At 40.9% G+C, this 26,476-nt stretch overlaps 2 protein-coding genes across 6 annotated transcripts in view; one reads left to right on the top strand and one right to left on the bottom strand.

Annotated features, from left to right (window-relative positions):
• The first annotated feature begins 3,905 nt into the window (after positions 1-3,905).
• On the top strand, positions 3,906-5,028 carry supt4h1 (SPT4 homolog, DSIF elongation factor subunit). Its single transcript, XM_072445578.1, has 5 exons — positions 3,906-4,098; positions 4,237-4,343; positions 4,428-4,483; positions 4,707-4,760; positions 4,843-5,028. The coding sequence occupies exons 1-5, from the start codon at positions 4,030-4,032 to the stop codon at positions 4,908-4,910; spliced, it is 354 nt and encodes a 117-aa protein (XP_072301679.1). The 5' UTR covers positions 3,906-4,029; the 3' UTR covers positions 4,911-5,028.
• A 7,245-nt stretch (positions 5,029-12,273) lies between these two features.
• Positions 12,274-26,476, bottom strand: part of tspoap1 (TSPO associated protein 1) — a 36,059-nt gene continuing 21,856 nt past the window's right edge. For 2 of the 5 annotated variants that reach the window (XM_072446640.1, XM_072446639.1), the window contains 19 exons: positions 26,277-26,378; positions 25,704-25,909; positions 24,629-24,735; positions 24,416-24,525; positions 23,458-24,333; positions 22,802-22,953; positions 22,257-22,727; positions 21,791-22,135; positions 20,606-20,767; positions 19,548-20,387; positions 19,248-19,344; positions 18,138-18,280; positions 17,820-17,988; positions 17,435-17,503; positions 16,144-16,176; positions 15,633-15,787; positions 15,489-15,560; positions 15,309-15,416; positions 12,274-14,985 (listed from right to left, as the gene is read on the bottom strand). In XM_072446640.1, the coding sequence (XP_072302741.1) occupies positions 14,626-14,985; positions 15,309-15,416; positions 15,489-15,560; positions 15,633-15,787; positions 16,144-16,176; positions 17,435-17,503; positions 17,820-17,988; positions 18,138-18,280; positions 19,248-19,344; positions 19,548-20,387; positions 20,606-20,767; positions 21,791-22,135; positions 22,257-22,727; positions 22,802-22,953; positions 23,458-24,333; positions 24,416-24,525; positions 24,629-24,735; positions 25,704-25,909; positions 26,277-26,378 (4,577 nt within the window). In that variant the 3' untranslated portion in view covers positions 12,274-14,625. The remainder of the gene's footprint in view (positions 14,986-15,308; positions 15,417-15,488; positions 15,561-15,632; positions 15,788-16,143; positions 16,177-17,434; positions 17,504-17,819; positions 17,989-18,137; positions 18,281-19,247; positions 19,345-19,547; positions 20,388-20,605; positions 20,768-21,790; positions 22,136-22,256; positions 22,728-22,801; positions 22,954-23,457; positions 24,334-24,415; positions 24,526-24,628; positions 24,736-25,703; positions 25,910-26,276; positions 26,379-26,476) is intronic. The other 3 variants (XM_072446641.1, XM_072446644.1, XM_072446642.1) reach the window with 3 other exon arrangements.

Genomic DNA, 26,476 nt, shown 5'->3' on the forward strand with positions numbered 1-26,476 from the left:
CCTCCATCAATTAAATGCTTTTAGTTTTTTCTCCTTCATTTTTTCCGGAGGCTATGGCTATAATTTGTCCCCTCAAGACTGCTTTGGAGGTATCCCAAAGGATGGGCGGAGAAATTTCACCAGCATAATTTTCTTCCTGATAAGTCTTCATGTTGTTGGACATTTTTTAAAAAAAATTAACAACCCTTAAACAAAGGGTCGTTAAGCCGGCAGACATTGAACCTCCACTGTGTGTTTTCAAATCTACAGAAATGTAGATGAAAAATCTACTGTGGTCTATTGTGCCTATATCTGCTTTGGTGATTGTAGATCTGTCTTTATTGAGAACAAAAAAGTAATCTATTCTGGAATAGATTGTATGCGTATTAGAAAAATGTGTGCACCTCTGACCCAGAACAATCTGTTGAGCTGAATCGCTCTCATGTAGATGAAGGATTTCAGTTTCTTTAGTGTGACTGAAATAGTTAACAGGTGCAGGTCATGGGGCATGGAGCAAGGGGCCTGGAGATGATTTAAAATATAATTTGAAAAATGGGTATATTGGCTTGCCCCAGGGTTCATTTCCCTCTAAATATCAGTCAGTCCTATATTCTTCAACAAGATACGAACCTCTTATTGATTGTTCCTCCAGTGCCTCTTGAGTTTGACACGTCTATTGTAGGCTGAATGCGAAGATTCCAATCGCCGCCACAAATTAGGGTTCCCTGGTTTACAATCAGGTCCATGACATCAGCATAGAAAGTGATATCACTCCCTGGTGGAGCAGACACAATTAAAAGATTGAAAACATATCTGCCTTCTTTATCTTTACATTCAAAATTTTTCAAAAACTATTCGGTCTGAAATAAAAATTGCAACGCCTCTTTTAAGATAAGATAAGATAAGATATTCCTTTATTGTCCCACATGGGGAAATTTCATTGGTGCAACGCAGGTAGATACAAAGGTAGATACAGAAGAACAGATCACTTATAGGAAGTCTGAAAAACACTTTCAGTAGAAGATCTCCTATAAATAAACAAAAACTCCCATAGACAAATAAATAAATAAATACCATTGCATGTGATCACGACAGTAATTGCACATGAATATGTGTCACGACAGCACATAGATTGCACATGAATTTCACAGTAATTGCACATGAATTCCAACAGCAATTGCACATATGACAGAATTGCACATCAGTATTAGGTTAGGTCAGTATTGCGAGTGTTCAGTACTAACAGTTTTTGTTATAAAGTCTGACAGCAGCAGGAAGGAAAGACCTACGGAACCTTTCCTTCACACAGCGAGGGTGGATCAGTCTCTCACTGAAGCTGCTCTCCAGAGCGGACAGAGTGTCCTGCAGGGGGCGACACTCATGGTCCAGCATAGATGTGAATCTAGCCAGGACCCTTCTGTCCCCCACCTCCTGCACCGAGTCCAGAGCACAGCCCAGGACGGAGCTGGACTTCTTGATGACTCTGTCCAGCCTCTTCCTCTCCCTCTCTCTGTGATGCTGCTGCTCCAGCAGGCCACACCGTATAGGAGGGCTGATGCCACCACAGAGTCGTAGAAGGTCTTCAGGAGTGGCCCTGTCACTCCAAAAGACCTGAGTCTCCTCAGGAGGTAGAGCCGACTCTACCTCCTTTTGTTGTATGATGAACAAAATTGTGTTTGTTTTTGATGTTCAGTATCATTCAAATGTGTCTCAAATGTGTAATTATACAATGTCTATTCTTTCTTTTTTCATTTTTGTTAAATCTTTGTTTGTTTCATTGAGTTCAGTATGCCATTGAAGGATGCTACTTGTAACACTTCTGATGCCATTAGGTTGATTGTATTGATCGTACTGTTGATAACTTAAGAAATAAAGAATATTTTGAATCTCTCTGGTCGAGATCAACAAACAGACACAAGAACCATAGAAACACAAAACCATTGAAAGGGTAAGAAAGAAAACAAAAAGCTTTATGCTGAAAACTGGCATCGAACCCAAAACCTGCACATATGGTATTGGCAACTATTCATGTGGTTTAACTTTTCCATACACAAAACATAAAAAAAATATGGATTTGGACTGTATATACGTACAGGTAACTGGGGATAATCTTGGTTTACATCGACTATTTGCTTTTGTAGTCTTTCAGTGCTTCCCATTTTTGTAGATTTTTTTGTTTAACCTCAAAAGAAGAAACACATTCTTTGTTAACGGAAGACCATCTTGGCTTTATTTTTCGCGCTATTAAAGGACAGTCATACAAAACATTGAACAGCTTTAAAGCAAAATCCTATGTTGGTTTAAACTTTAGGGATTAAAGAATCTTGCTTGCTCAATACACTACAGTTTTTTTGTACCAATGAAAACTATGTTGTGGACGCAAAATCTTCTTGAAGGTGTTGTACAGTACAAACATAAACTTTATTTCAGTATTTAATTGGCCAAAAAATCCTGTCCCTAGAAATATTGTCACAAAGTATTCAGAATTTCAACTATGGATACAATGAGAGAGAAAATGGGCAGCCTGAAAGTGGATGAAGGGAGTAAGGATCTTGGTTTGAATGTTGTCTTGTAAGAAAGACTTCCCTTAATCCCCTCAGTCATTTGCTGCTTTTGTTGATTCAGATTTGTTTCCAATTTGAACTAATGGTTTGACATTTTATTTGAATCACTCAATAGACGAACACCACCAGTTGTTTAAGTCGTTGTTTATTTGTCGTTGTATCGTTCATTATCCTCTCCTTCATGTTTGGTGTATGAGATTAGAAGCTAAACATAACTTTTTCAAAAGGTCTCTTAACGTTTTTTATCATTTTTTTTTTTAAACACCAAATTGGGAAACTTTGAAAGGTTTCAGTTTGGCCCTTTTAAAACACTTGTCATGAAAAACTTGGAAGGAGGTGATATTTTGAGTTATTTTTTAAATGTTGATGTCTACTCTGAGGTGTCAACCACAAACGTATGAAACTGAATATCATATTGGTATGGTTGTTGCATTATTTTGATGAACACTTGAATGCGTACTTTGTTGAGGACACAGAGGACTACTTTTCAGTAATAAAACTTGGGGATTTACTAATATTACAAACCTTTTGATGTGCAATTTTTACATGAAATGGATGAAAACATACATTGTGCCACATTGTCATATTGTTTGACCTGTTTCACTGAATGCTGCTGTTATTTTGGTATTTGGTGTGCTTATTTTATTACAAATTAATTTGAAGTTTAACGTTTGTGTTTTTATTTCCATTTTACATTTGTAAGGGGGATCATAAATAAGATTAAACATAATGTACACGATTTGGTGTAAAAAGAAAACTAAATAGTGTAAAAGGAATAACACCCAGCACTACAACGGACTCATGGAAATGTGTGTAGTTTTGAAATAGGCAAAGTTGCTTCCATCATCTTTGCAACAGTGAAACAGGACGAGCTTCTCGGCCGTGGCTACTCACAGAGACCGCGGCGCGGTCAAATAGCGCAGCTGTTTCAGGAGCCGCGGCACAAAATAGCAGTTTCGGCCGCGCGCCGCGGCTCTGTAGACACTCCCTTCTCAAAAAGCGCCTGGTCAAAAAGCGCCTGTTAAAACAATGAACTCGCCAGTGTTGTCCCAGCAGATGGCGATGTTGGCTGGGTCGTTCGTCGGATGAATTGTTTCTGGTAGATCATTATGAGCTTTTGTCAACTTTGCAAGAGAAATCTGAAAGAAAAAAAAAAAAAACATATCCCAAGAACTGAACTGATTTTTGTTTTTGTAAATAATTTGCCTTTAGCCATGTACAGTTGATGTAGGATTACGTTCCTATATCAAATACTATAAATCTATCTGCAGTTTATTTACAGATATTCACAACTGTTGTAAAAGTAACTTTAGTAAATAACTTGGTTAAAGCGCTAAATACTTTCTGTGCAGGCGCGCGCTAGTCTACTACATGGGGTCTTTCCATGACGTTTATTCCCAGCGACCAAAGCTATTCAAAACAGAAAACAGTCCTCGAGTATTGCGATTACTTTATTTAGAACTAAAATAAATAAACTACAGCTACAATGGCATTAGAAACAGTCCCCAAAGACCTGCGGCACCTGCGGGCGTGTCTCCTCTGCTCTTTAGTCAAGGTAAAACGAGCAGATTTTTAAATTAACAGCAGGGCTAGTAGCTCCTCAGCTAAGGCTGAGCTAACTCACGAAATGTTGCTTCCCATCATGTAGACACGCCAAAGACACACTTGACAGAATTGTTGTTATGTGTTGCAGACTATTGACCAGTTTGAATACGATGGCTGTGACAACTGTGAGTCTTATCTTCAGATGAAGGGAAATCGAGAGATGGTGTACGAGTGCACGAGTTCATCTTTTGACGGGTAAGAAAGAACAAGTAGTTTGTTCTTTGATTAGTTGATGATTGATTATATTGATTATTTATTGTCATGTCTGTCGCATTTTAGTGTAATAGCCATGATGAGCCCTGAAGACAGCTGGGTAGCCAAATGGCAGAGGATAGGTGAGTAAAACATTTGAACAGCTGTGTGTTCTTAACAAAGAATGAACTGAATTAAAATGCTATGAAGGAGCAACCCTTGTATATCATCTGTATCTATTTTTTGTACCAATGAGACTTTTTAAAACCTAAAACTGGTAATAATCTTATTGACACCCTGGAATGAGAAAGTGATGTGTTCAGTTACATTCTAATTTGACTTTTCTAACTCTGTTCATTCTGGTAGGTAACTTCAAACCTGGTGTATACGCTGTGTCAGTAACGGGAAGACTACCTCCAGGTACAGTACTTTGTTTGATGTATTAACATCATATGGCAAAGAACACGATTACATTGAACATCTTCAATCTTGTTTATTTAAGGTGTGGTCAGAGAGCTGAAGAGTCGAGGAGTCATCTACAAATCCAGAGATACAGCGGTGAAGACATAGATCCCTTGAAACATTTCCATCTCATCAACCTAGAAACTATTGAATTATTGCAAGTTATTCCTTCATGACATTGTGATAGAGTGCCAATGTATCAGTGTGGTCATTAAATATAAGATACGCCTTTATTTGTCCCACAATGGGGAAATTCTAGGGTTGCAACACAAAGTAGGTACAGAAGTAAACAACATTTTTACTGTTTTCACAATAAAGTTGTTTTTGTATAAAGATGTATTTTTGTGTTTGTAAATTTAAACAAACACATTATTTCTCTTTTAAGATCCTATAAATTACAAATAAGCTAAGGACATATCAAAATTGTATGTGATTTCGTGTGTGAGAAAGGCACATTCAAACCTTATTACATCACAGAAATGACTCCGCGGACTCCTACCACCAGGTGGAGCCACACGTCTGACTGCGCACTGTTAAAAATATGACTCAGTTTTCAATTACCGCACCACTTTTTGCGGTAACTTATCCAAAGTATTAAGAAAAGTAGGGTTAGCTAACCCAAAAATGATGGAGCACTTATTGCTCACGTTTCAAACCACTAATGAAACAAAAACGAAAATGAGTATATGCCTCATTAGAGGCAGGGTAAACATCAGTAAACATAAACATAAAAAGCATAGACATAAGATATCAAGCATCAATTTTCAATACAAACCCACGACCACAACACATCATATGTTAAAGTGTTGTACAGTGCAACAACACTCCAGACCAGAGCTTCTCAAAGTGTGGGGTGCGCCTGTGTTTGGACAAATGTGCACACATTACGCGTCTCTCACGTTTGCCACGGTTTTGAACGAGTCACGGGCGGCTTTGGCCTCTTGCGCAATATGTGCTCCCTTCTTACATTTGTTTCCTTTCTGCTTTGATCCCGTCCACTTTTCATGTTAAATGTGAAACATAAACGCAGCTCCACGCAGTCTGTGTGACGTCATGGACCCGCGCTGCTAAAAGTGATCTGGAGTGACAGAAGTAATGGAGTGTGTCCAAATGTGCGCTGTCCCATCGCAGACAGGTGACTGACCTTTATGTGCAGGGAAAGAGACAGGAGAGCACTTCAGAGGAGAGCACTTCAGAGGAGAGCACTTCAGAGGAGAGCACTTCAGAGGAGAGCACTTCAGAGGCTCATGTATTTGTAGAGCAATGAGGCCTTGTGTTTTGCAATTTCTTCATAACTTCGAAGCACAAACCAAAGAAAGACAATGTGAATGACACTTTAAACTCTAATTATTATTGTTATTTCAGGCTAATATTAGATTATATAATCATTATACAATATTTATATTATCATTATATATATTGATTTATATTGTTTTATTGATATAGTCCTGGTTTAGACCTGTTGGTACTAGTCTAGTTCTAGTTTAATTCTGGTTCGTCACTGGATGGGCAATTTTACAAAGCAATGTTAATATTTTGTATGTTATTTCTCACAAAGATCTACTCTATCAGTAGTTAGTAGTAATTTTATTGTATTAACTCAGTGTTGAGGATATTTTGTGTGAAATGTTGTTACAGTGGCAAGATGTGCACCTCTGACCCAGAACAATCTGTTGAGCTGAATCGCTCTCATGTAGATGAAGGATTTCAGTTTCTTTAGTGTGACTGAAATAGTTAACAGGTGCAGGTCATGGGGCATGGAGCAAGGGGCCCGGAGGTGATTTAAAATATAATTTGAACATCATGACACTATGTCTTTTTAAATATTCTGCTATCTATTTTTTAGGAAAATTAGGTCCAATGTCGCTATAAACTATTCAAATAAACAACATTAAAACTAATTTAAGCACATTTTGACTCTAAAAAATGATTACAACTTTCACTCTGCAGTGGGGCCACGAGTCATTTTGGGGGTCCAGGCCTTGCATTTGGCATAAAAGACAAAAGATGTCTTCACTCCTTAGCCCTGTGCGTTTCACAGAACACGTGTTCACCATGAGCACACTTGACAGATATGTACAGGTTAAGTGTCTGGAGAAGCCGTGGAGAGCTTCCTGCTCTGATGAGTCATTATGAGCAGTTTGGTGGTGGGTCAGTGATACCGAGTCCTACAAGGGATGCACAGACCCCGACGGCCAGAAGGCATCAGGCTGAAATCCTCGGGCTCATGGGAGACCCTGCATTGGTGGGTCCTATATTCCTTCTGGTGCACCACTATTGAGAATATACAGGCAGCCCCTAGAGCAGGGGTGGGCAAATTACGACCCGCGGGCCGGATCCGGCCCGCAGGGCCTTTCAAGCCGGCCCGCCAGGCATGTTCATGTAATATTAAAAAAATGATAACAATATTTTTTTTTGCCCTCAGGCATCTGTCTGCACGTGTATCCTTAATACCTATGACGTGAAATAAATTAAATAATAGATTCAATAGCCTATATTTGACAGAAAAGTGATATTTTATTTGATATTTAATTTTTTAGATTTTTCTTTTTTTCACACCATTGATGGCAGGCCGGCCCTCCGCTACTTGCCTGGATTCGAATATGGCCCTCGGAGGAAAATAATTGCCCACCCCTGGTCTAGAGGATGAAGAAAGTGGCACCAATGCCACTTTCTTCATCCTGTGACCTAAATCCAGTTGGTCTGGGACATTATGTTTGAGCTCTTCTGGTGCTGTCAATAGGCAAACCTTTCACTGTCAGGAGTTCAGTGATGTTCTGGTTACAATCTAAGAGGATGCCTCATAAAGCCCACAGAGGGGGGCGATCAAACCACTGAGGCTCATACTGCCAAAGACTAACCTGTCTCACAGTTTTCACTATCATTTTGGGGTATTTTGAATTCAGCCTCTGTAGGGTGACAATTTTGTTCCAAAAATGTGCTTATTTTTTTTCTTAAATATTATCATTTCCTTTTTTCTGTTACAAATGTTGATTTTGTTTTATTTATTTTGTTTTAAATTATCCTTTCCATATCAGTATATATTTTAATTTGATAAATGCCCTTTAAAAATCATACTTAAAGTTTTTTCTATTAAATTCTAGTTTTTCCACTGATGCAGTGGCAAAAGTATTCGCAGCCCTGAAACTTGTCCTCATTTTATCATGTCAAAAACTTAAATACATTTTTATTGGCATTTTTTGTGAAAGAGCAACACAAAGTGGCACATAATTGTCAAGTGAAAGGAAAATTGAACAAGATTTACAGCTAAAGAAAATAAATAAAAAAACTGAAATGTGTAGCGTGTATTCAGGCCCCTGAGTCAATACTTTATGGAACTGCCTTTCTTTGCGACTACATTTGAACGTATGTCGTGATACTGAATGTCTCGTCCAGCTTTGCTCATCTACAGACTGACATTTTTGCCCATTCTTCTTTGCAAAATGGCTCAAGTTCAGTTGGATTTAATGTAGAACCTTTGTAAACAACAGTTTTCAGATCTTGTGGGAGACTTTTGATTGGATTGTCTGGACTTTGACTGGGCTGTTCAATTGTTTTAAACCATTCCATTGTAGCTGTGGCTTTATGTTTAGGGTTGTTGTCCTGCTGGAGGTGAACCTTGCCCCAGTCTCATGTCTTTTACAGAAGCCAAAAGGTTTTCTTCCAAGATTGCCCTGTATTTGGCTCCATCTTCCCATAAACACTGAGCAGCTTCTCAGTCCCTGCAGAAGAAAAGCAGGAGCACAGCATGATTCTGCACCACCGAGTTTGAAAGTGAGGATGGTGTGTTCAGAGTCTCGTGCCCTGTTAGTTTTACACTACATTTGTCACTCTTCTATAAAGGCAGAGTCCCTGTCCACCTGAGCTGTGGATCTCTGCAGCTCCTCCAGAGTTCCTCCAGAGTTCCTCCCGAGTTCCTCCAGAGTGAGTTCCTCCCGAGTTCCTCCAGTGTGAGTTCCTCCAGAGTTCCTCCAGAGTGAGTTCCTCCCGAGTTCCCATGGGCCTCTTGGCCTCTCTGATCAGTGCTCTCCTTGTTCGGCCTGTGTGTTTTGGTGGACGGCCTTGTCTTGGTAGGTTTGTAGTTGTGCCATGCTCTTTCCACTTCCAGATGAGGGATTGAACAGTTCTACATGAGATGTTCATATAACCTAACCCTGCTTTAAACTTTTCCCTATGCCTGACCTGCCCAGTGTGTTCTTTAGACTTCATGATGCTGTTTGCTCCTCAACATTCTCTTAACTTCTGTGGCCTTCACAGAACGGCTGCATTTATACTGGCTTTAGATTACACACAGATGGACTCAACTGAATCATTAGGTCAACATTCAATCATCAGGCAACTTCTGACTGTAACTGGCTTCTCTCAGGGAAAAGGTGGTTGAATACTTTTGCATGCTTTCATTAAAAAAAATTGTACATCTGTAAATCATGTACAATTTCCCTTCCTCTTCCTCTCAACACTTTGTGCTGCACTTTTACAAAAATGTATTTAAGTTTGTGGTTGTGACGATGTGGAAATGTTCCAGGGGTACGAACACTTTTGCAAGCCACTGTCTGCATTTCAACTGACATAAATGTGTGTGGGACTGAAATCTTGCAATGGGGTTCTAACTCAGAATGAAACTGAGCTGTGGCCACAAGCTCTATTCAGGAAGGCGCTGAGCTCCGCCTCCTCTTTGTCCCACGCACGTGTCTCATCTCACCATCTGTGTGAAAAGAAGCGCTCTTTCACACATTAGCACACTTGGGCCTGTTGTCTCATTGGTGCTTAGTTCTGAGTTTTTGCCCTTATTTGGAGATGTGCGAGCGCCGAGATCAAAAAGGTCTCCAGCTTTGTATCAATTCAAAATGTGACTTGCATTTAAAAATAACGGCAATCTCGCATTAGAGCAAAGTATGGACACTGGATGGGGAAGTGAACGGACTGGGGGGTAGACATTATCAGCACAATGCCACACACATCTTAACTGCAGAGTTTCATAAGCCTGCCTGAACTTCCTCCTTTCAGCAGTCCAGAAAGTCACTACAGAACTGAAAGCAACAACATTTCGAGCAAATTGAATGTGGACGGTCTTTTAAGCTCGTAGGTCAGTTTATGCAACTTTCAGACCTACTGTCATGTGGTCCTGATGGTGTCGACACCCAGAGGTGACTCAGGGCAGGCAGGGAGGGGAAATGGCTGCCACTCTAGATAAGGGTATCGTGTAAGCAGGGTGGGCTTACAAAGGCTCCAAACTTTCGACACGGCCTTGTGAAAACTGTCTGTGCAGCTCTACTAAGTCACTGTGGCAGGATTGAGCGTGGCAGGGGGTGACTGGAATGAGTCAAATGCATGTTAGGGGTCAAAGAATGGAGGCTTGAAAGCTATATTGAACCATATGACTTTTACAACACCTTCTCATCGTGTTACGAGTATGTTCTTGCTTCATATTGCATGTAGTTGTGAGGGAGTACACAGTTGAGAAATATAAAAGACCTGAGTTTTCTTTGGATTTCATGTTGGTCTGTTTAAAGCAATAAAAAATAGCCCTGTTCATTGTACTGTGATGTCATTGGATACAAATGGGGTTCTTCAGATCTTGTGCCTGCAAAAACATAACACAGGTATTAATGTCAGTGTGACGCATTTCTTTTCATCCAGCTCTCGATAAAGGTCAGCAAAATCATGAAAATTAAGTCACACTAGACAGCAGTGCAATGATGTAATGTTCTGTGTGTTTATGTGTTCTATGTGTTCATCTTTAAGATCAAATATGATTATACCTACAAGATTAAGAGCCACCCACTATAACTGCATGTGCACATTCATGTACAATAATAATGATGAAAACTGAGAATCCAGACAACATATTTAAGGTGTAGAAGGCTTTCACAAGGAAGTCTTGCATTTATCAGAACTGGTACCTGACGCGCACCTTCACTTCCTGTTGAAGTGCTGCTGCCATCTCATCAAATCTGAACAAATATGATCAGGTTCTGTGTGCTATGCAACAAATAACCCTATACAAGCCCAAGCCACAAAGCATTCAATAATATTAAATAATGTAAGGATTTAGGTCATCTATAAATCAAGAAACAGATCGCTCAGTGTGGTGACAGCGTCGCCTGTAATCTAATCAACATACACTGCACGTGTTCTGGAGGAAACTGAATGTTTTGGCGATGTTCACCTACAAGTGCATTTGTATTTCACCAAACAACATCTTGTCAATTTGAATCTTACAGCAAAGTGACTAGACTCTATTTTGCCCTTACCCCTTAAACCGTTAGTTACTATTGCTTCTACCATTTCAAATATAGTGCTTAAAAAGCTAATAAGGATTGTGTACTATATGCATGCATGTTTCATAGCTGCAAAAGGGGAAGAATACACTTTACACTTATTATATACTTTATAATGTAAATGCATATAGCAGAGACAGCGGACGAGAAAGAGGGCGGCTATGACTGTTAAACCTCTTCCTGTGGTTACATCACGTGGTGATCAAGCCTTCAAAAAGAGACGCCTTCTTCTTCTTCTTCACCCATTTCTTCAACGCACAGAAGACACCTGCAGGACCAGGACCACTGTCGCTAACAGAAGGGAAACAAAAGAAAATTGAGGTAAGTATAATCAACTTTAAATGTACTTACCAGCATTTAACGATTAACATGTATGGACTTTTACCACCAAAATTGTGAAAGTGTGAGAACTTTTTAAGTAGGCATTTGGGGTTCACAACTGATTACTTTGATAAAAAGGTTGAAATGTACCTAGTTCTTTATCATTGCATTCATTTAAACCGAATAGAATTTACATTATAGGCCTCTTGTACAACCTGTACAAATTGGGCTGAGACTTGGAAAACTAAATCTAATCATGGCCGCCAAAATGGCTTCCTTAAACAGTCATTCTTTGTTGTAAAATGTTGCTTTTTTGTAAGTAGATTTGAGATTTGTGAATGAAAAGGGACAATAGCATAGACAATGTTTAAACTATTGTTAAACTGAGCCTTCATATGCAAATTTTCCCTAACAAATAAGGAACTGTGCATTGCGTCGAGCTGAAAATGTGCATGAACGTGGGTCTGGGTGGGGCTACGGGTGCAGCTGTGGAGCAACAGCAGGTGCACAGGAAGAAGTAAAAGTGAAGATTGAAGATTGAAGACCCGTGGAAGTACAGTGCAGTCATCCATAAAGTAGAAAGCACTACTAAACTCCAGGCCACAGTGTAGTGTTTCCTACTTTATGGATGAGTGTACTGTTGGCTGCAGGAACGTACCGAGGCTGCGCACAGGAAGTGAAGAAGAGGAAGCAGCTTCGTCTCTCAGCTGTGCACTGCCCACAGTGTCATTGTCAGCTCACATGGGACGTGTACGGCAGAGCAGACCTGGCTTTCACCTGTTAGAACTGGAATGCATACTTCAACATGTTCTAATAAACATACTGTGTCCTGTGTCCCAATATACTGTTGGTGATTAAAAAATGCCAAGTTTTGTGTAAAAATATACATTTAATTCTGTAAAAAAATGTAAATAAAGCATCACAACTTCAAGTCAACATGTCTTCAGTGCAATTTGCTTCATGGACACCACTTGCATGCAAAAACATTTAGAAATTATTTACAAAGTATTTACAATAAACTTCCAAAAGTGTAATAAAAACATTATGATACAAAGGTAACATAAACCATATTTAAATAATACATCTGTTCAGTGCTATATACAAATACAGCACATTCAACCTCTCCACTGTATTTGTAAGTCAGATAATGCCAACTATTCAGCCTCCAACACACAAACATGTCAGAAATAAGGCCAAACATGAGTTCAACATTGTACACATGAAGTCACTTCCTGTAAACATGTATACAAGACTAAATAATGTCTCGTTATAAGGCTAATGTTAGCTATGGTGTGGTACTAACTACAGGGGCATGGACTGAGGCACAAGGGCCCCACATATGGTACTATACAGCAGGTGGAATTTCATATTCAATCAAGGCCAGGAAAACAACAGTACAATTCATCACTGTATGTCTTACAGTGGAACATCTATTCCCTTCACATGACAAAAAAATACTTGACATGACAATATAAATGTATCCTTCTTGTAAGTATTTAAACGCACTATGGGACTTTTCTGATCAGGGGTACACCATCTGCTAGTCTCCATAGAGATATTTTGCACTGCACTGTTCCACTATATGGCATTAAAGGGGACATTTGAGCAAAACCAACCTTTATGAGCTTTTGACTTTGTTACAAGAGCGTTTCCTCTTGATTCAAGTTAAAGTAATCCTGTCTTGTCCAGCAACTGAGGCTCGAGTGATCAGAAAACTCTGTGCTTAGTTGTGTTGAACTGAAACATTAATACTGTAAGTTACACGTGTAGGGTTCTAAAATGTCACTTAGACACTTTCAGTCTTATTTTGTTCTGTAGTTTTGCACAGGAAGTCAATAGACCAGTTTCTATTACTAAGCTGCTTCAGATCAATTTTGCAGTTTACAGTGAACAAAATGTAAAAGTATGTTATAGTTCAATTCTAAGTATGTGAAAAAAGCATATCGTGTGCGCCGCCAGGTCAAGTCAGGTTCTCCTTTATAAAGAGAGCGTACATACAAAATGTTATGTATGGGACTTTCCACATTAAGTTTGTGATATATAAAAAGACAACTGAACTTAACTTCAAAATATGTGTAATGTTATATTAAAGATGAGACAAAAAGTATTATGCCATAATATGGAACATTCCAGGCAAAGCAAAGAGGTGGCAGAAAAGTTACATAGTGCACCTTTAATAACTGAATTTACAGGATCAACATTGAGTAAGTTGTTCGTTATGCTCGACAGACAAAGCACCTACGATTTTGGCATTTGCCACAGTTTATGGCGGCCAAGTTTGAAGAGCGGCTTGGCATAAGTAAACCTGAGAAGCATTCACACCACTACACGACTCTGCTGGTCGGTGCACTTCACTTTTATATTGCTAATCCTCCCACATTAGTGAGAAACAAACAATGGAAACTGATACTTGTATTTAATATCGGGTAATGAAGGAGTGGCACACCTACTGAAAAGAGACACTGGACTAGAACCTAAATAAACTCACTTTGTGTCCCGATCTCCACAAACGAGTCTCAAAACATACATTGCGTTCAGATTCACAAAAAATTTACAGCTATGGATATGTTTTGTGAAGCCCAACAGTGTCTGGGGGGAGGTCCTCAGGCTAGGCATAACCCAAACTGTCTACCATCAAATTAAATAATATTTCAGTAAAAGAGATTCATTCAATATGCCAAAATACAAAAGTAGTAACATTTTAAATTAAATATTTTGAATTTAAACGCAGAATTTAGTCAGAAAACAGGCAGTTCTCACTCACAAGCCTCTCAACTCCACAGTGTACATGCACAGCAGAGATGAGAGCCCAGTGGGCCGGGCCATGACAAGACCCGGTCTCAAATAAATTATTAGTTCTGTACATAGCAATAAATAAAAACCATCAGCATAAATAACATGACAATACATAGATCCTCCAGGATAGTGCATTACAGTAGCCACACAGGACGAAATATACTGCCGTTTGTAGTTCTCTATAAATAAAGTGGCTTCAGCGTGCCTTATACTAAGTCACTTGTGACTTTTGACATTTTGTCTCAAAATAAATAAACTGATATGCTTAAACTTTAGCAAGCATTTAAACATGCTCAGTCAAAATCATATCTATCGGCTGATTTAGCAGCAGAGTAACTAAAGATATTGTTTCTGATGGCCACAAACCTAGATTACGAGTGGACACTAACAAATCCAGGAAAAGTGCTTTCATTTAGTTTACCAACTTATTCTTTCTTACCAGAGCCCAGCTTTTTAAAGAGTCTCTTGCCTTTAGAGAAGAAGCTTTTTTTCTTCTTGGACTGTGTGGGGCTGTCTCCCTGTGGAGCACCGTCTGGAGTGGGAAGGGGCTCCATCATCTCCACGGCAGCAGCGGCTTGAGCTGGGACCTCCTTGGACACAGACTCCACACTTGGCGCCGCCTCAGAGGCCTGCTTTGGCTTCTCCTTTTGTTCTGGGCGAGGAGCTTCCCTATCTGTGCAGTGTGCTTGCTGTGGGCCTGGAGGAGGCTCTGGAGGCTCTGGAGGCTCTGGAGGCTCTGGAGGCTCTGGAGGCTCTGGATCTTGTTGGGAAGTGGTCCAGGCAGCCTAACGAGAGAGAGTACTCATCAGTACGTTGTTAATGTGATTCTGATCTAATGGAACTAAATATTTCACAAAGGCAGTACAGGGTTGTCTGGGTTGAGGGCAGAAGTCGGGCTGTGTATAAGGTAGGGACAAATCAAGGAATGTAGAATTTAGAAGTTGGCCACTAAGATCTAAAATTGACTTACAATCAGGTCTTAAAGTGTACACTTCGTTTGTGCTTCTGCATGCAGCAAAACAGTACAGTGTAAATACCAAGAAAATGTCAAACAACATTCATGAACAAAAATTGGTGTGTAATATTAGCTCTGAACAGATGGAAATACCTGAGATTCTCTTTTGGGTTGTGGTGGTTGTTGAGCGGCTGCATTGGTCTCCAGTAACGCCTGCAGGAAGTTTGATGGCACCAGGCCCCGTTGTCCATTCAACTCCCCCTGTGAGTTACATCACAGAAGATGTCAGGATAAAGTACTGTATTTGGGCAAACAAAGCACAACTGTACTCACAAAGAAGAAGCCGTCCTCGTCCATGTCTCTAAGCACATGTATGACGTCTCCTGCACTGAACGTCAGCTCAGCCTATTGACAGTTACAACAGTTTTAAAAAGACCAAACATAAAGGAAACCATGATGTCGAGCTGTTCAACGGACCTCTATGTCTGTGTTGGGAGAGCTCTCTCTGGGATCATAATCAAAAATGGCCACCATCGTTCGGCTCTCTGGACCAGGGTGAGGTAACGGAGCCGCCGCACCCCCAACTGCCCCAGCCACACACTCGTCAGCCACAGGAGCGCTGTTGCTTGGCTCTGTTATAGAATGAGACATTTTTGTGTTTTAACATGATGAAATGGGTCTGTATAAGTATATAAGGTGAAGAACAGCTCCTGTTTAAACAGCATCATGCAACGCTGACAAAATGAATCACGAAGATTTAGTAGAACACAAAATTGGAAATGCAAGAGGTTATTGGTGACTGAAAAGATGAAGAAACAAAACAAAACAAAAAATCAAAATCTCTTTGTCCACCGCATTCATCCGTCAGTCCCAAAAACTTATTTGTAGTACTTCCAGAACAAGTGAAGTAATCAGGGTCATTGTAGTGATGCATGCTGGTCTAATAGAATTCCGGCTAAACATGCAAATAAAACTAGCATCAACAAACCTTGACTTGGGTCCCACAGTGTGACAACTTCCACTAAAAAGGAGAAAATGATGACGTCATGAGCCGTGAGCGTCTTTTAAATAATATCTAAACCATCAGCAAATAAATATTGTAGGAACACTTTGATCAATTTAAATGTTGACAATTTGCAGGAAAGTAAGTATTTGGACATCCTGCAATTTTGCAAATTCTTCCACTTAGAAATCATGCAGGGGTCTGAAATGTTCATCGTAGGTGCATTTCCACTGTGAGAGACAGAATCTAAAAAATCAAATCTGGAAATCACATTGTATGATTTTTTTAAATAATTAATTAAGTATTTTATTGCTGCAGATAAGTATTTGAACACCTAAGAAAATCTGTAATTGATATTTGGTACAGAAGCCTTTGTTTACAATTACAGAGGTCAAACGTTTCCTGTGGTCCGTGACCAGGTTCGCCCATAGCCCTTTTCAGCCTCGTGGCGGTCTACACTGGTGTCTCTGGTGTGTTGTGACAGATGGTAGTGGTGTGAGTCTGACTCATTTGGGGGTGAACAGGTGTCATTATGCAGCTATCAAGCTCAAACAGGCGCTACTAATTTAGATGATTAAGTGGAGCAGAGGTGGACCTTTTAAAGGCAGACTAACAGGTCGAACAGAGAGCCAGAATTCACAAATTCTACTATTTAGATACGATTGCATTTGTACATGTCTAGGTGTTTTTTATTTGTATTTTTGATTTAGTTAATTTGATTGTATTTCTGTTTCTGTAATTTCTTTGTGATTTTAATGCATTTTTCCTGTTGTGTGAAGCACTTTGAATTGCCTTGTGTATGAAATGTGCTCTACAAATGAACTTGCCTTGCCTTGCTGATTGGAAGGCGTTCAAATACTTATTTGCAGCAATAACATACAAATAAATTATTTGAAAATCATACAATGTTTCCGGATTCTGTCTCTCACAGTAGAAATGCACCTGCGAGGAAAATTAGGACATTTTCAAACCCAGGGGGTCAGGGGTTAAATTGAATAAATTTCATGAAAGATTACGCACTATTGATTGAGCTATTTACTTATAATGTTGATGTATTATAGAGGGGCAACAATATGTTTTATAGAACAAAGTAACAAACCAAATGAATAAAAGTAATTAAAAAGCATGTGAGTATAGTGAATGGAAACGTGTTAGATTTTGTGGTGGCTTTAGCAAGTCACCTAAAAACCCCACAGGTTGCTGAATGAGTGGAGAGAGGGGCAAACAGAAATGCACTAAAGCAGAGGCGGAAGCCACAAACTGCAGTAAGACACACCTTTCTTGGACCGCCTGGGTTTCGGTGGTGGAGCAGCGCGACGAGGAAGCTGTGCATGTATGCAAGTGCCTTTATGAAAGTTTAAAGGGAGGAACACAATCAAACTAAACATAAATAGTGGTATATTGTGAAAATGTATGGGACAGAGAGACAATGAAAACGGCAGTGAATAGCAATGACAACCAGAGAGCAGAAGCCTGAAAACAAGTCGAAGTGAAAGGTTAAACCATCATGATACTGGTTTGCTCTAACCCTCCCACAAAGGCCAAAGACTTCCTATTGAAGAATACATACAAATCAATAGTACACAGAACATAGAAGTACATAGAAGTACAAACACAACAAATCAGACACTGGGTGTGGACACAACTGAATGACTACATACCTAATTTGTCTTTGGAGCTCACTGTGGACAGAGCACCCTGCTTCCGGAGGTGTTGCCGTATCTCCTCATCCTCCACTTGGATTTCAGACACCATATTACATGGCACCAAGCCTGCACGCCCAGCACACTCCCCATGGTAGAATCCATCTGCATCTTTATCCCCAAACACCTAGGAAAACATCAAATCTGTTTTCATCCACATACATTTTCATATTCTGTTCAGTGAATTATTGATGCATACATTATTTGCATATTTTAAAAGTGTCTTGTGGTGTCACTAAGGATTTGCAGTTTGATGCTGGGCTGAAAGGGGCTTACTTGGATGATTTGTCCTTCATTAAAGGGCAGCTCCTCCTCGATAGCACCGGGGTTGGGGGACATGGAGGCAGGATCATAAGAAAACAGTGCCACAAACATGCGCATGTTGGAGCCATCTCTCATCTTTGGTGATTCAAAAGAAGCTTCAAACACACAGACACAATCACAATGTGAGCGGTAAGAGATATACATGGTGTCAACTATGCAGGCATTATATTTAGAGATTTAAACAAGAAAAGTGCTGCCTCTTCGCCAAATATGTAATACTGCAAAGATAAGGCTTTATGGTAAGCAGAGTCTTTAAGGCTAATGCATTGATCCTAAACTCAAGTATTACCGGCCAACAATCGTCACTTTCGTTTTTATTTAATAATGAGGACAGTTTGTTTGTTTCTACAACTGACCCAAACTTGAGGAGTAGAGTGATGTGTAGCACGTGTCACGAATGAGTTTTGTTTGGCTTTTTTTTCATGTCTGCGTACAACTTTTACTTTACGTACAGCTTAAACAACAACAAACAACATTTACAGAACATACTGTCCTTGAATGTCATGTGAACATAGCAAAGACCACGTTTATAATATAAGATAAGATAAGATAAACCTTTAACGTCCACACATGGGGAAATTTCGTTGTTACAACGCAGTAGAAACAGGAGGAAAGGACAGATTATAAGAAGTTTCAAAACACACTCTTAATAGAACTCTTATGAACAAAACAAAAAACTCTTATTAACAAAACTCCTCTCCTATCTTAATAGGGAATGGAGGGGGGGAAATAAAATAAAATATATACCATCAGTATATACCCTTTCAGAATAGATGGGGAATAAAAAAGAGCCTAGAGTGTACTGGCTAATCAATGGTACTATTCTAATGTCACTTCCTCTTGTCATGACAAGCCACTTTGTGTTAAGCCGGTTCTGAGCTTAGCAGAAGCTCACCCATTGCTTCGCTGCAACTATAGCACCTCCTCCCACTGATCCGCCTCCCTTCCAACTCAAGGTGCTAATCTGACTACAATCATGTGAGGCAGGGGAAGTTTACTAACAGAGAGCATACATAGGCAGTAAGTGTCCCCAGAAAGGGAAATACAAAGGACTTTCCAAACCTTTAGGGAGCCTGTTGTGCATTGCCATTGATTTAGACAGTTCTTCCTGTTTCCGCCATGTTGGCCCCGCTTCTGCTGGAGAGATTTGGTTGTTGTCCTGCAAAACAGACATCAGGAAACGCTGTTACAATGACAAGTATATTATAAAAATCAAATATCTACTAAAGCTTTTTTGCATGATTATTTTTTTCTTGAATAACTTTTTGGGGGGAGTACGTATAAGGAACACAAACTGAACAGTTTGTACAGCATTTATGTCCTACAGGGGTGACAGTTAGGGAAAGATCTGGACTAACACACCGATTGCTGCTGTCCTGCAGTGACGTTTCCCAGTGGCTTGGGTCTTGGGCCATGGTGACAGGGCGGTCTGCCCTTCTGAACCCCATCAACCCACCACTCTGAGCTCATCTGCTCCATCACCACATCCCCACGGCCACACACCACTGTTTCCTCTGTGTCAGTGCCATACTCTACATCTATCTCTGCTGCGCGGCCCATCGGAGCTCTCACAGTGTGAACAGATTTGCTGATGGGGTGTAGTCTTGTCGGGGCAGAGCCATGGCTGACAGTGTTGGTGGCAGAGGCAGCCATTTGGCTTCTGAGCATGGCCTCCCTCCTAAGGCGGTCCCCTAGCCCTTTGAGCAGCGCTCGGCTCTGGGGGTTTGGCTGGGGAGGACAGCGAGAAGACTGTCTCCTCCTGCTGAGGGTCTGGTACACCCCGATATCCTCTTCAGAGAAGCTGCTGTCCACCGGGTCTGCATAGTGAACTCGGTGCTGTGTCTTAGCTCTGACTTGTGGGCCTTCATGCCTTAACAAAGGCTCTTTGGTCACTGGTCTGGGATTTAAATGCTGCTGTGCATGGGGGTTGGACTGATGCTGTAGTGGTCTGGGGTATCTGGAGTCTCTGGGGTCTCTGGGGTCTCTGGGGTCTCTGGGGTCTCTGGGGTCTCTGGGGTCTCTGGGGTCTCTGGGCCTGGCCCGTGGTTGTGTGTAAAGTAATGACTCTTCTAATCTTCTGTCCTCTTCCTCTGTCGCATCTGGGATACTGGTCAGCTGCGAGCTCTGGTACACTGGAGGAGGCAATTTAAGTATCCTTTCTAGAACTTCTTCATCACTGTCTGGTGTGTCCATTTTGCAGAACTAAACATGTGACAAAATCCGATGGTATTGCAAAGTGTAGTTCAGTAGAAATGTAAAGGCAACATAGAAATAGGCAGCATGCATGAAAGAGAAGAAACATAAAAAAGATGAGAAATAATAAACAGATCGAAGAAAAATCACCATTTGTTGAGATGGTACAATAAAGTTAAATGGCTACATTGCATGCATAATGTGTTTAAGGGATAAAAACAATATACTTTTAGCCTGGTAACAGCAGCTATGTATCCCATAGTTTGTGTGTCTCCAAGATGGTCTGAGGAGAGGTCTTCCTCTTCTTCCTCCAAGATGTCTGACAAGTCTGAACGACTGTTATCTGCATGGTAGTCACTGGGTGGTTGTACCAGGCCTTTCCCATAAGTCTGAAAAACATGAGAATATAATAATGATTCAGTTGTAGTCATCTGGACACTGTTTTTTAGAAAAACAAGATGTTTTGAGAGTCATTCTCAAGCTCTGAATCTAATTTGAGAACTCTTATATTAGATATTTATCCTCCTCTACATTGGAAACGTCCTGGACGAAGGAGGGGTAACACCTAGATGATCTCGTGTTTAACCATTAGTTAAGATAGATTTTCTGCTTTTAAATGTAGATTTGCTTTTCTTTTCTTGAATGTGAAATGTTTTAAAATGTGTGTGCTGTTATGTATTTAACAAGTACCATCTCAATTAGTTCTTCCCTGATTAAATAAAGGTTAATAAATACATAAATAAATACATAAATAGATACGTCTCATTGCTCTTACTGGATGTTAGTAACCCACAGAAAAAAGAAAAAAAGAAAGGCTGGTGACTCTGGATGTCTAAAGCAGGAGAAGTGTATTTAAATGTTGCAGGACCTGGAGACATGAACATATTGAGGTTGCATTGACTACACACATTGACAACAACAATGCGTCTATTGTTGTTGTTCTTGTGAGGATGGAAAAGACCAAACACTGTTAAAAAAATATCCGATTAAATCCCATCGATCAAAGTGTTCCAACAATATTTATTTATCTCACAGCTCATAACGTCATTATTTTCTCCTTTTAGTGGAGGTTGTCACATTGTTGGACCCAAGTCAAGGCTTGTTGACGCTAGTTTTATTAAATTAATATTACATATATTTAATATAACTAATAACAAATACTTTGTCAATTAAAAAGAAAAGTGTAACATCATGAACTTAAAGCAGATAGATGGTAACAAAAAACTTAACTTCAGGCCATTTTGACCTTTAAATTATCTGGATTTAGTATTTTTTTTGTATTTTGCTTTACCAACACAACAATTTATTCATTGTGGGATGACTAAAGATTATCTTATCTTATTTTAAACTGTATCTATTCAATGTAATCGAGGGGACATTCAAAGTGCATGTGGTGAAATCCAAGAACTCACCTGCTGACTTCTGCTGGTGGGTGACTCCTGATCTTGGTTTAAGAAGTCTTCTATGGACACTAAGCGTGTGTTTTCTTGCTCCTCCTCTACCTCTGAATCCAAAGGGGATATGCTGGGGGGGCGCAGGAGCCGACTGTCCTGTGGATAGAGGAGGTCTGTGGTTGTTGCTTTTGGCGGGGTAGGAATGCGCTCCAACTTGGCACAGGGGTCTTCAATGAACTCGGTAATGGATGGGAATGGACGTATTATTCCAGGGCTCTCAGTGTCTCTACTTTGCGCCAGCACTGCTCCTGACCGGATTGCTGCTTGTGTAGGCATTGTGGTAATGGCTGAGGTTACGCTAACCTAAAAAGACATAGCAAGTTCACAATTTGTCACCATTATCCAATCAATTACAATGTATTTTATTTTAATTAATATATTTATTTATTTTAAAATTATATTATTATTCAATTTAAAATCCTACCATTGGAGGGGTGTTGTAGGCTGGTGGTAAATTTGAGTCACACACAGGCAAGGTAGCCACTGATGAGGGGTTGGCCCACGCCTTCACATACACGGGACAGGGATCCTCTGAAGGGAGAGCATTGGGATGGTTGGCAAAAGGTTCCACCACATGACTAGTGGCTTGTGTGTTTGGCAGCAATGTGCTGGGCTGCATGGACGAGTTGGTAGTAACGTTTCCGAAGAAAACTGGAGATGGAAGGCTACAAGGGGAAACTGGGACACAGGGCGGAGATGGTTGAACAGGAGGAGTGATTGAGGGGCCAGTCAGAAGGGCATCCAGCTTGAAGGGTAGATTCACAGGCAGCGAGTCACATGACTCCCCGTGAGCAGACATAGAACGCACAGTGAGCTCCCGAGCTCCCTGCAGGGCCTGGATCTGAGACGGGCCCAGCAGGGCACTGCCTGCAGTGGGGGATGACACCTCCAGAACCTGGGCTCAGAGAAAATGTGACAGTCAATTGATCAATAGATCTGATGCAGCTACTCCTTTTAAGTTGAGCTTACTTTTCTCTTGTCAGCATAGATGCTGTACCCAGTGACGCGCACTCCATTAGATGTTCCAGCCGCGTCAATAGTAACTGGCAACCAGCTGATGAGAGCAATGCCAGGAGACGGCCCGTGTTCCAGTTGGACATCCAGAGGAGCGTCAGGAGGACCTAGAAGTATAACATGTTTAAGGTGGCATCTTAAAAGAGCTTTGTGTGCGTGTGCATGTCTGGACCTAAGGCAGAGGTATACTTTGGTTAAAGAAGGCATTATGCTTATTTTCTTGACATTAACTAATCATCTATAACAGAAATGATTGAAAAAAAATCCCAATTGTTGAACCAGTACATACCACTTTATTTTTGTATATTTTTGTGTGTAAGTAAGTACAGGGGTGTAGGGCAGGTATAGGAGATCTCAGGGCTCAAATACAGTGAGGGGAAACCATTATAACATTGGGTTAAGCCTAGTTAAATAGCTGAATCAAACCTTACCTTAACCGTTAAGGTGAGGTTTGATTTAGCTATTTAAGTAAGTAAATCGGTTGATAATAATTAGTAGTTTGCTTGTCAGCTGGATGCAATCTGTAAAGGCTACTTTGTTGGAACTTACTAGTCCAAGGAGTATTTACTAAAAAGATTGTACAAAAGATTAGAGTAATGGACAGTGCTGACCTGCCATCAGTGTTTTGAAGGTGACCGTGGAGACTCTGTGCTCACGCTGCTCCACAGGTAACTCCCATGGGGTGCGGTGTGGCCGTGCTTCCAGTTTGACTGTGTACTGCAGGCTTGGACAGAGGTTTATGAGGCACAGTGAGTAGCAGCCAGCCTTTACCAGTTCATATTCCTCCCCATTCAAGTACACAATGTGCACATAGTTACTGTTGCTGGGCAGCCAGCTTAGGTTGGCTGTGATGGCAGTCACTCTGTCGATATTCAGCTGAGTCGGCGCAACACATACATCCCGACCTACCAACATGCTGCATCGAAGCTGATCAGAGGAGCCCTTTTCAGTCAGGCTCTGAACTGACACGCGGTAGGTCTTTAGATTTATATCCAAACGCTCCAGCACTGCTTTGTTCTGGGAACCAAAGGGCACATTGAGCCGCAGCTCCTGGTCCACGTACACATTATAGCTCAGGACGTTGCCCCAACCGGCCGGCACAGACGGAGGGTCCCAGCCAATAATTATGCTCTTGGCAAGCTGTTTGATGAGGGTGAGTTTTCGTGGGTAAGGCACAACGTCTACTCCCACCTCTTCTAAGTCCAAGTCCAGGCCATTTGTTAGAGGGGCTGGGACAGCCAAGGCCGATGCTGAATCTACAGGGCTGTAGGCAGGACCAGAAGCAGCAGAGGCCTCTGTCCTCTGGGAGGCGCTTAATCCAGTATGGAGGTAATGCTGGTGGCTGGCACTGTGCAGGCTACTATCAAGCAGGGAATTATGGGAGATATCCACACTCTCTGGATGATGAGAACCAATAACTTCCTCCTCTGAAACACGTTCCACAAAGTTAGAAGGGACCAGCCCTCTGCGGCCATCCATAAGTTCTCCTGAAAATAAGCAACATAATCTGTCACAAACCATTCAATAATAACTAAATAAAATTAACAATGTCACATGTGTTTGGACTACCTTCATAAAAGCCATCCTCATCCATATCTCCATACACATAGATATATTCTCCTGCAGTGAGTGGAAGCTCCACTTCAGGGTTGTCATTGGGCCCATCATATGGATTGTAACTGTCAAACAAGAAGACTAAATTAACCATTATTGCACAATACTAGCTTCATTTTGTTTAGTGCAGATACATTATTTGAGCATAATCACACAGTTTTCACAGACCTGTATCTTGCAATAAATACTTGAAGCTTAGATTCTCCCCTGTTGACAGTGTAAGGCGCTGGGGCAACATCAATGTCCAACTCTTCAACTTCACTGGCAGTATCCACCTAAGAAATAAGTATAAACATTGGATGTCAAGAGTCTGGAGTGAATACTGGGGTAATTGCGGATTATTAACAGACATTCAGGTAAATACAATATGACAATGCTACTTCCCTTGTCTCGACTGACGTCTAAATCAAAATTTGGGTTTAATAACTATTCATAGAATTTACCACTACTATACATTATGATCTCCTTATACAGTGTGCATTCTGCTGTACAATGTATTTACTTAAAGGAATAATAGAGGATTTTTGGCGAGCAATCTGACTCTCATTTACTCAAGGCGTGGACAGCCGGGTAGTTCTCCCACATGTCAATCATTCCCTGCGTGCTAGTGCACACCTGCAGGCTTGTTCTGGTTTGTTCCCAGGATAGCAGCACGTTTCCCTGGCTGCGCATGCGTGGTTGATATGCCGGTGTGTGTTTAGCAAGTTCCTTCATTGTACAGTACAAAAATGAGAACAGAGAAAGACTGTGTTCGAGCTCAGAAGAGAAGGAAATCTGTGGAGACAAAAGATGCGAAGCAATCCGTGTAGCAGCGGGGCTGTTGCTCTTCCGCATCAGGTTTTGAAAGAACAGGAGGGTGGGGGGGAGGCGAGGGTGCGCATTTTTTAAAAAGGGACTAACAGTCGCTTGAGTTCTCAAATCGGCGAAAAATCCACATGTATTGTGTATAGTTATTGTTAGTATTTTTTTCTTAGTGTCTTAATGTTGTTCTTTCAGGGACATGAATGAAGAATAGCAGTCAGATGCAGTAACTATATTTCACAAAATATGGCCTTGTTTGAACGGTGACTTAAAGGATGCAAGCATTGGCTTGTCATGTTACCAAAACAATCTTCAGGAGTCTTCTCCTAACTTGACATCATAATTGTGGTCATGATTGAGTGTCTAGTAATGTTATTGCACTTCCTGAGCAGTATTCAGACTTTATTCAGAGGTGTATACATATTTCACACACGGTTCGTACCTCATGTGTAGGGCTCGACTTGTGAGGGCTGAGGTGTGTGTCAGATTTTGGGGTGAGGCGTGTAGCTTCAGACTTGCAGGAGGAAGAGAGCGATTTGCTAACACTGATGGTGGGCAGCTCTCTATGCTTTGTTACAGGAGATCGCTCCACCCTTGACAATCCTGCAGCATGAGGTGTAACCCCGATGCGAAGTGCAGCTGCCACATCTACCAAAAAAAAATAATAAAGTTACAAAATTATTATAACAACACAATATATGACTACCAGCAATAATGTAGTAAATCTGTCTGCAAGCAGCTAGGTGGGTGGGTTGGCATGCAGGAGGCTCAAGGTTGAACTGGGCTGATTAAACAGTGGCGAAAAATCCTGTCTCCATCTGTCTGGGTTCAAAGGTCACATTGCCTCATGGCTACCTGTGTCATACCAGCGCCGTTAAGGGGCTTAACTGATCCGCTGTCCACAGAAACTCCTCACCTCAGCCTCTGACCTTTATGTAAATGTGACAGGCATGCTCTGTAACAGTGTGCCGGATGTGAGCACATGCAACAGAATGAGTAACAGGCAGAAAAGTACCAAGTAGATCAGTCCCTTCAGGACCGGGAAGAGGGTCACCCCCCTCAAGACTCCAGAAGGCTATTTCACCCAGAGACACCATATCCATTGAGCAACTGTAGTCTTAAGCACACAAACATGGTGTTGATGTAGCAAAAGTACAAGAATAGACAAATGCAAAGAGAGGTTAGTTCCTGCATCATCTTTCATCACCATTAAGC

The sequence above is a fragment of the Eucyclogobius newberryi genome, unplaced genomic scaffold (assembly GCF_026437365.1).
Source record: "Eucyclogobius newberryi isolate DKJ021-1_F unplaced genomic scaffold, fEucNew1.0.hap1 SCAF_15, whole genome shotgun sequence".
Classification (NCBI taxonomy): Eukaryota; Metazoa; Chordata; class Actinopteri; order Gobiiformes; family Gobiidae; genus Eucyclogobius; species Eucyclogobius newberryi.